Source organism: Mastomys coucha, unplaced genomic scaffold, assembly GCF_008632895.1.
Source record: "Mastomys coucha isolate ucsf_1 unplaced genomic scaffold, UCSF_Mcou_1 pScaffold4, whole genome shotgun sequence".
Classification (NCBI taxonomy): Eukaryota; Metazoa; Chordata; class Mammalia; order Rodentia; family Muridae; genus Mastomys; species Mastomys coucha.
The window spans coordinates 16266592-16275603 of record NW_022196910.1 but is presented as its reverse complement, the minus strand read 5'-3'; the positions used below and the strand labels follow the sequence as shown (position 1 = coordinate 16275603).

Sequence of the window (9012 nt, the reverse complement as noted above, 5' to 3'; positions counted from 1 at the left end):
AATGACAAAACAAACAAACAAAAGCTGACTGCAAAACAAGATCCTGTCTCAGAAGAGAAGGCAACAAAGCAAAGATCTGTGAGACAGGGAAAGAGGAGCTGTGACTGAAGCAAGCTCAGCGGTTCAGAGAAAAAGAGTTCAGTGAGAAATAAAACCTCAGTAAAAGGGCAGAGCTGAGCACTCTGTGTAACAAAACCCCAGCACCAGACATTAAAAAAAAGCAAACCTCAGTAAAAGGGCAGAGCTGAGCCAGCAACCCAGAAATGCACATGTCTTAGCACACAATGTTTCCACGATATCCAAAAGTAAGAATCTTAAGAGGCAGAATGGAAGAGATGGTTCAGGGCTCAAGAGCACTTGCTCCTCCTCTTCCAGAGTAAGTCTGGTTCTCAGCCCCTGTAACAGCTGGCTCCCAACTCCCTGCAACTCCAGCCCGAGGGTATCCGATACCCTCTTCTGGCCTCTGAAGGCACCAACATATATACCCATGCAGACGCAAACATGTAGACATAAAAATAAATCTTTTAAAAGTCATATTTTAGGACAACAAGACAGCTCATCAGGTAAAAGTTGCTCATAAGCCTGGCAACCTGAGATGCATCTTTGGAACCTACATAAAGTTAGAGGAGAGCCAACTCTACACAGCTGTTTTCTGACCTCCATGTGCAAACATACACACACACACACACACACACACACACACACACACACACACACACACACCATACACAAGCTAGTAACTTTTTAACTTGGCTTAGCTTAAATTAAGAGCTCTGAGTTTTCTGAGACTCATGAAATGATTACAAGAAGCTAAAGGGCTGGATTTTATTCAATCTATCTTTCCAATTGTATTTCCAATAGGAAGTAACATGTACTTTTTAAAAAGAACAGAAGGGATAGAGAATGGATGCACAGAGAAAGAGAGAGAAAGAGACAGAGACACAGAGACAGAGACACAGAGATAGAGACAGAGAGAAATAGAGAGACAGAGAGAATGGGCTACAGGTATGGATAAGCAGGCATCAGTCCCACATTGGATCCTCAAATTCACACCATAGATTACAGTCATGTATAATTAATACCTTCTTCCAGACTCTTCAGGCAACAGGTAAGTAAAGAACCATTCATGTAGCCAAACACACACAAATTAAATAAATAAATAAATAAAATCTTGAAGGGAGAGTTAGCCCAGTGAATAAGTGCAGAGGACCCAGGTCCAATTCCTAGTACCTACACAATGGCTCACAATCATTTATACCTCCACTCCCAGTGGATCTGATGCTCTCTTCTGACCTCTACAGATACCATGCATGTACATGGTACACACACACATAATGCAGACAAAACAATCATACAAACACAGAAGTAAGTGTCTGTTATCTGTGTGTATTTTAATGTTTACTTTTTTTATGAGGATGCTATATGCACCATGTGTGTCTGTGGATCCACTGAAACTCTAGTAGCAGACCATTCAGTTGCCACCTGCATACTGCCAGCTGCCACGGAGGTGCTGGGAACTGAACCCAGGTACTCTGAGAGAGCCACCAGTACTCTGAACCACTAAACCATTGCTCCAGTCCCCAAGAAATATACCTTAAAAAAAAAAAAGGAAGAAAATATCCTCAAATGTTTTTAATTATTATTGCACATGATAATATACACAAGAAAAAGTAAGGAAATTTAAGTAATCCCTCTAGTTCCTCCACACTTAACTGTCTGCTTACCTCCAACATTGCAACTAACTCTGACTTAGAAATGCCAATCCGGTCTCGGTCACAACTGTCCACGACATAAATGACTGCATCTGTGTTTGAATAATAACATCTCCAGTATGGCCTAAAGAAAATGCAAAACCACGTTACCCTCGCAGAACACCTGACATGTCGATTTACATGCTGGATGTGGACAATGATGGGAGATGGGGGTTACTTGCCAGTCCTGCATGATTAACGGTTTCTGATAGAATTACATCTGGCATCACACTCAGTATGACTGGGTTGATAGAAAAGTGATAAATATTAACTTACAGGCATAAAACTACAGTTTCAAGCTTTGAACTTCAGGCTAAGAAGATACAAATATAATGTACAAAAACCACTAAATAGGGCTAGCAAGATGGTTCAGCGGGTAAGAGCACTGACTGCTCTTCCGAAGGTCCTGAGTTTGGATCCCAGCAACCACATGGTGGCTCACAACCCCCATAATGAGATCAGACACCCTCTTCTGGTGTGTCTGAAGACAGCTGCAGAAAATTACTGCAGGGCCAGAGTGGGGGCCAGAACGAACGAGACTCAAACAGAGTCCAGAGTGAGTGGGGCCGGCAGAGGTCCTGAGTTCAACAGCAGCCACACACATGTTGGCTCATGGCCATCTGTACAGCTACAGTGTACTCATACACATAAACTAAATAAAAATAAATCTTTTTTAAAAAATTATAAACAAAAAAAATAACAAAAAACAAAAAACCTCTAAATACACTGATAGGAAAGTTATCCACAGACGTGATCATTGTAATTTACCAGTCTTTAACCAGGAATCCTTTTTTTGGTTTTGTTCTGTTTCCCAAGACAAAGTTTCTCTGTATAGCTCTGGTTGTCCTGGAATTCACTCTATCAACCAGGCCAGACTCAAACTCACAGATCCTTCTGAATCTGCCTCTCAAGTGATAAAACTTAAGGGATGTGCCACCACTGCCTGGAAATTTTAATGTGACTTTTTATGTCCATAATTATTGATGGCAACCAGGAATAGAATTTTATACAATCAGAAATAATCTCAACCAGGTGGTGGTGGAGCACCCATAATCCTAGCACTTGGAAGGCAGAGGCAAGCTGATCTCTATAAACTTCAAGGCCAGCCTGGTCTACAGAGCAAGTTCCAGGATAACCAGGGCTACACAGAGAGACCCTGTCTAAAAAAGACAAAACCAAAATCATAATAATAATCATCTCAAAGGTAACTTACCAAATAAAATGAGTTGCTGAACAGCAGAATATTTAGTGACAGTATTACTAATCAATTTCCTCTCTGTCTCTGTCTCTCTGTCTCTGTCTCTCCCCCCCTCCCCCGCTTCTGTCTTTCCCCACCCCTCTTTTATTTTGTCTTCTATGAAAGTCTCACCCTAGCTGGCCAGGAACTAGATATGTAGACCAGACCGGCCTCTAACTCAAGAGTTGCCCCTGCCTCTGCCTCCCAGTGCTGGGATTAAACTGATTATCTGAAAAATTGAGTTCCTTAGATTTTAATCACTGGATGTTCTAAGGATGATACGGAGTTTCAAATTCTACCACATTTTAAACAACATGACTCCTATCTAATTTCCAACAGAAGATATATTTTGGTTAGTGTTGTCAGCACTAAAAAGAGCCAGTTAATGTTAAATACCACCAAATGATCTGGTGTTTATACCATACCTGATACTTGTCTGTCCTCCTAAGTCCCAAACTTGGAATTTGAGATTTTTGTATGTCACCGTCTCTACATTAAATCCGATAGCTGAAAGAGAAATCAAATCAACATATATGTAGACTAATATACTCTACCTTTACAAAGTGTCCAACTTCACTGAGTTTTAGCAACTGCTTATAATTTTTAATCACATTATGGGCTGGATTAATATAACACCCCCCCCGACTCTCCCTAAAACCCCTCTCTCAGTTGCTGGCTGGCTGGCTGGCTATCCAGCCCCAGACTTCTGCTCTGCCAGTCTGCTTCCCTACTGCTAGGATCATAATTGTGCACCACCAAATCCATGTAGTAGGTAGCAGCTACCTACTAAGCAATTCCCCAGCCCCAGAAGTCTATTAAACTACCCCGAGTACTGGTATGTGAGTGTTCAGAAAGTCTTATTTGAAAAGTACAGTTATAGATTCAGAAGCTAAAGGTCTGACAGACAGTAAATAATTAAAACTAATATAAAAGACTAGGCTCTAAATTCAATAAAGTCATGTTCTCTGCAAGCTACAGCCTTGCAGGCCATCTACAGACATCTCAAGAGCTCACTTATAACAAGGTCATAGCTGGATAGTCAGTATCTCATCCCTTTTGTCTGCCATCCTTCTTAGGTGTACCTCAATAACACACAGCTGAAACCAGAAACTACTTTCAAAGAAAATCTAAATGAGGGAGAAAATAATGCTAAAAACACTCAGGGTAGGCATGTACAAAGTTTGCTCTCATTTCATAAGTTTAAGAAAAAAGAAAAAAGAAAAAGTCAGGCCAGGCCTTTAATCCCAGGGCTTGGAGGGCACAGACAGGCCAGCCTGGTCTATGAAAAATAAAACTACGGCAAAAGTAGCAAACTAAGAAGCAAGTTCCTGTCCTCCTCAGAACTAGACAGACAGACAGACATGTGCGGGTCTACATCCATCACCATCAAGAAAGGACATTTATGTGCAAAGGACAGGTGTGGAAACAGCCCACGCTGCATTCCACACATTGTGTAGCACTGTGCAGTGCAGAGGCCACAAAAAGCTACCCATGTGGAGCGGAGAGATTCTCAGAAGTAAGAATCAAAGGAAATAAAATGAACAGAAAACTGCAAAAGGAAATAACAGATGCTACAAAATCCAAACATTCCTCCTTAAAAGCAAAAGAGAAAATCCCTGGAAGGTTTTTTTTGTTGTTTGTTTGTTTTTTGAGACAGGGTTTCTCTGTATAGCCCTGGCTCTCCTGGAACTCACTCTGTAGACCAGGCCTGCATCTGCCTCCCAAGTGCTGGGATTAAAGGCATGCACCACCACTGCCCGGCCTCTGGAAGGTTTAATAGCGACAATATGGGAATATCCAACAGAGTAATTCAAAGCACACAATTTAAGAATCTTGAGCAAATTCTATGGATTCTTAAATTTAATTAAAATGTATTAATCTTATTTCTATAAATTTAGCTCAACAAATGAAAAGGTGTAAACACCAAGAGTATCCACCCCCAAGCAGTCAAATGAAAAGGACTATCTGCAAATAACACTCTGAAACAGCAAGAATAACAAGGCCACTAGCAGAGTTAAAATTGAGGTTCAATTTTGTGTTTCTTCTCGTTGGTGTCAGGTACCAGGTCATTTCAAGACTCCTCTACAATTCCCTGTTTTAAAAGTGATCTACAGAATTACTTAGGAGAAACTACACTGTGACTCAAGTAATAAATATGCAGAAAAAGGTGCTTTGTGTGCAACAATACCGATTTAACATCATTATACAGGTTAGCAAAGTACTTTGTATACCTCATTTACTCCTCAAAGCCAGTAGATAGTATCTTCATTAAGCAATAAAGATCTAGTGACTTAAGCCATATATAGCTCTAAACAGAGAAGCCTGTCTGTGTACCTAGACAGGGAACCTTAAATTGCACCAAAATGCTTCTTAGTTTATTTAAAATATATATGCGTGTGTGTGTGTGTGTGTGTGTGTGTGAGTGTGTGTGTATTGTCATTCATTTCCATACTAGAAGTTTATAAACCCCTATCATATGAGTCATTTATTCAGAAAACTTGATTAGATAAAAAACAATACTTACTGGGAATAGTAGTAACAACTTCTCCAACCTGTAATCTGTACAAAATTGTCGTTTTTCCAGCACCATCTAACCCCAAAATTAAAATCCTCATTTCCCTGGTTCCAAAGAGACTGGAAAAAATACTTGAGAAAAAGCCACCTACAAGATAATAAAAACAAGAATGTATTTGACACCATCTTGTAAATTAGGTCTGCAAAACATTTAACCTTGCCTTTTGAAAGCTATATGCCTAATTAAATAGCAAAACATTGTCCTGAATGCACAGGTAGATACTCTTGCTTCCAATGAAAGATGTTATTCAACTGCAAACAGTAGCACAAGAAGTTCCCAGGTCCTGAGAAACGTCAGGCAGACAGAACACATCATCAGACATGTAGGCACTGCCCTCAGGAGTCCAGTTCATTTTCTCATCAATAGAATAAGGACACAGCAGCAGTACCAATATAAGCCTTTAGGGCACTCTCACTAACCCACAGAACTGCCTCAACAAATTATTTTGTTGTTGTTTTGTTTATTATTTGGGGGCAGTATTTTTTGAGATAGGATCTTTTACTTTGTAGCCCCAGATTGGAAATCAGCATGTAGACCAGGCTGGCCTCAAACTCATATAGAGATCCCACTGCCTGTTTCCTGAGTGCATTAGAAACTTCTATTTTAGACAGAAAGACTAAAATTCACCACTTTATGAAATATTTCCAGGAACCTTTACGTACCCCAAGGTACCCTGAGATGTAAAAGATTTTGTGACACAAATACATTGCCTTCAAAAGTCACTAAAGGGGAAAAAAAGGAGTCACAATGGAAAGTGAGAAAACTGAAACATGGGGGATATGAAGGAGCATATGCTCAACAAGCAATATACACGGATACAAATATATATATAATTATATATATATATATGTATATACACATACACACATAATTTTAAAAATAAAAGGCAAGGCCTTTTGGCTAGTGGTCCAATAATAGGAGGCTAAAGCAATAGTACTGTGAGTCTGAGGCCACCTTTGGCTGCAGAGTGAGTTGCGTTCAAGACTAGACAACCCAGTTAGATCCTATCTCAAAGTTTTAAAAGGGCTGGAGCTATACAGCTCAGCTCAGCAAAAGGGCGTTGCCTAGCATACTCAAGGCTGACTTCAACAGCGCTCCCTAGACATACAAACGCACACGCACACGGAAAGAAAAGGAGAGGAGAGAGGAAGAAAGGAAGAGATGTCACTCTTTGCTTTTGGGGGGAAATGGCACAATTAAAGCTGCCCACTCTAGAAACAAACACATAACAAGCTGTATACAGAAAGGATGGGTGTGACCTGGCAAAGTCCTTTCTCCCGAGGCGGAAAAACAACGCCGATGGGTTACAGAGAACCGAACGGAACTATAATGCTCCGGATCCATACACTTCTGAGAAAACTGAGTATTAACAGAAACCGAAGAATTTGCAACTCCTAGAAAGCTCCAGCTGTACTGGATGGAGCATCACCGTAGGTTGCGCTCGGAGAACGAAGAAGTGCGAATCTGCGAATCGGCATTAAAGCGTCACTCGCTGTCCTGCTGGACTCTTCCCACTTCACAATCTACCTAACTCCACCATCTTCACGGACAGCTAGCTACGGCGGGCGAGCAGACAGGAGCAGCGCAAGGAGCAACAAACACCTGTCCTCGGGTTTCTAAAAGTGACGCAGTCCCAACACCCACACAGAAGCCATCAAGCTTCCACGAAGGGTCAGACACCTCGGTGAACCTGCAGCTGCCTGACTGCCAGGCACCCTTCGCCCCGTTCCGCCTACCCAACCAAGACGGGGATGCAGGATGAGGGGGGAAAGGCCGGACTGGGACCAGTCCGGACCCCTTGCGGGTGCAAGGGACCGAGCCGGGAGGTGGAGTCTCCCTGCAGGTGAAGAGCCAGAGTAGCGAAGCGCTGCCCGCGGCCCGGCCAGTCCCCTCGGCCGCCAGACGCCCTTCCCACGCTCCTCACCCATGATGAATCGCCGCCGCGCCCTCGCCGATCCTCAGAGACAGGCCGGGACTCGGCAGCGACTCCTAGTTGAGCCTGGGCACCGCCACCTCCGCTGCTCCCGGACTCCGGTTCCGAAGCGGATTCCTCCAAGCCTGGTCAGCTTACAACTTCCACGTCGTCCACCCAGCGGGGGCGGGAGCCGGGGCGGAAGCCACTGCGACTGCGCGCCGGGCACGGAGGTCTGGGCGTCCGCGTCGGCGCTTTCGACGCAAATCCCAGACGCTCTGAGCGTAGTCGGAATGAACGCCACAACTATAACAAAAAAAGAAGAGCAAAGGTGTTTCCTGATTCCACTTTTCTGGACAGTAATGTCTTCTCAAATACTAAAATGTGACTTTTTCATGTTAAATTCTGATATCAAATAGTGGCGAATCGGCCAGCGAAAAATAAAAGCTCGATGAAGCGAAGAGCACAGTACGCTGGCGCTGGTTGCAGCGTCCTGGTGGTTGCAGATCCTGGAGCAGTCTGCGGAGGCGGTCCACTTTCCTCCAGATGCATCCCCGCAGGAGGAGCCAGGGTTACGTAATAATAACGAGAAAGCTCACCCGCACTCACTGCGTGCCACCAACGCAGGGCACCCTCGTACCCGAGGTGTCTAATTTTTTGTTCTCTAGGTGGCCACCTGACCACCTTTCCGCCTCCGCAGGACTGGGAACTTGTTACCTCCTGCGACTTGAGTTGGAAGTTACTTAGTATTCGATAGTGAAAGGGTTTGGCGTTTCTTAAAATTCTTAAAAACGCTTCTTCTGCACAGCCACTCAAGAGGCTCGAGGCGCGCTCCAGGTCGGATCCACCTGTAACCCACGCCATGGCCAATGAAGGCACAGCTGCTGGAGTTATCATGGACGTCAATACTGCTTTGCAAGAGGTGCTGAAGACCGCCCTGGTCCACGATGGCCTAGCACGAGGAATTCACGAAGCTGCCAAAGCCTTAGGCAAGCGCCAAGCCCATCTCTGTGTGCTTGCATCCAATTGTGATAAACCTATGTACATCAAGTTGGTGGAAACCCTTTGTGCTGAGCACCAAATCAACCTAATTAAGGTTGATGACAACAAGAAACTGGGGGAATGGGTAGGCCTCTGCAAAACTGATCGAAAGGGGAAAGCTCGGAAAGTGATAGGTTGCAGCTGTGTGGTGGTTAAGGACTATGGCCAAGAATCTCCGGCTAAAGATGTCATTGAAGAGTACTTCAAATGCAAGAAATGAACAACAAAATTGGCTTATTTTCTTTTAAGTTTCTAAAAACAGAAAAGTACAATTATCTCAAACTCTTGTGTTTTGGCCAGAAATAGTAGCACTTTTTAGGAGATTTTTCAAATGCAAACTTTGCATGTTCTTGTTTATAATGAGAATGTTCATCCTTTGGAAATTTACAAACTGCATAAGATTTAGTCTAGCATTATTAGGGTTTAATTGACAAAATTATGTGTTTGTTACACAATGATATATATACATATATATATGCATATATATATATGTATA

At 42.9% G+C, this 9012-nt stretch overlaps 1 protein-coding gene and 1 pseudogene across 1 annotated transcript in view; one reads left to right on the top strand and one right to left on the bottom strand.

Annotated features, from left to right (window-relative positions):
* Window positions 1-7796, bottom strand: part of Arl1 (ADP ribosylation factor like GTPase 1) — a 13018-nt gene extending 5222 nt beyond the window's left edge. Inside the window, exons 1-4 of the mRNA XM_031350412.1 lie at window positions 7488-7796; window positions 5513-5650; window positions 3414-3495; window positions 1725-1836 (exon numbers count right to left, since the gene is read on the bottom strand). Of these exons, the coding sequence (XP_031206272.1) occupies window positions 1725-1836; window positions 3414-3495; window positions 5513-5650; window positions 7488-7491 (336 nt within the window). The 5' untranslated portion in view covers window positions 7492-7796. The remainder of the gene's footprint in view (window positions 1-1724; window positions 1837-3413; window positions 3496-5512; window positions 5651-7487) is intronic.
* A 140-nt stretch (window positions 7797-7936) lies between these two features.
* On the top strand, window positions 7937-8798 carry LOC116076567 (annotated as a pseudogene).
* Window positions 8799-9012: the final 214 nt, after the last annotated feature.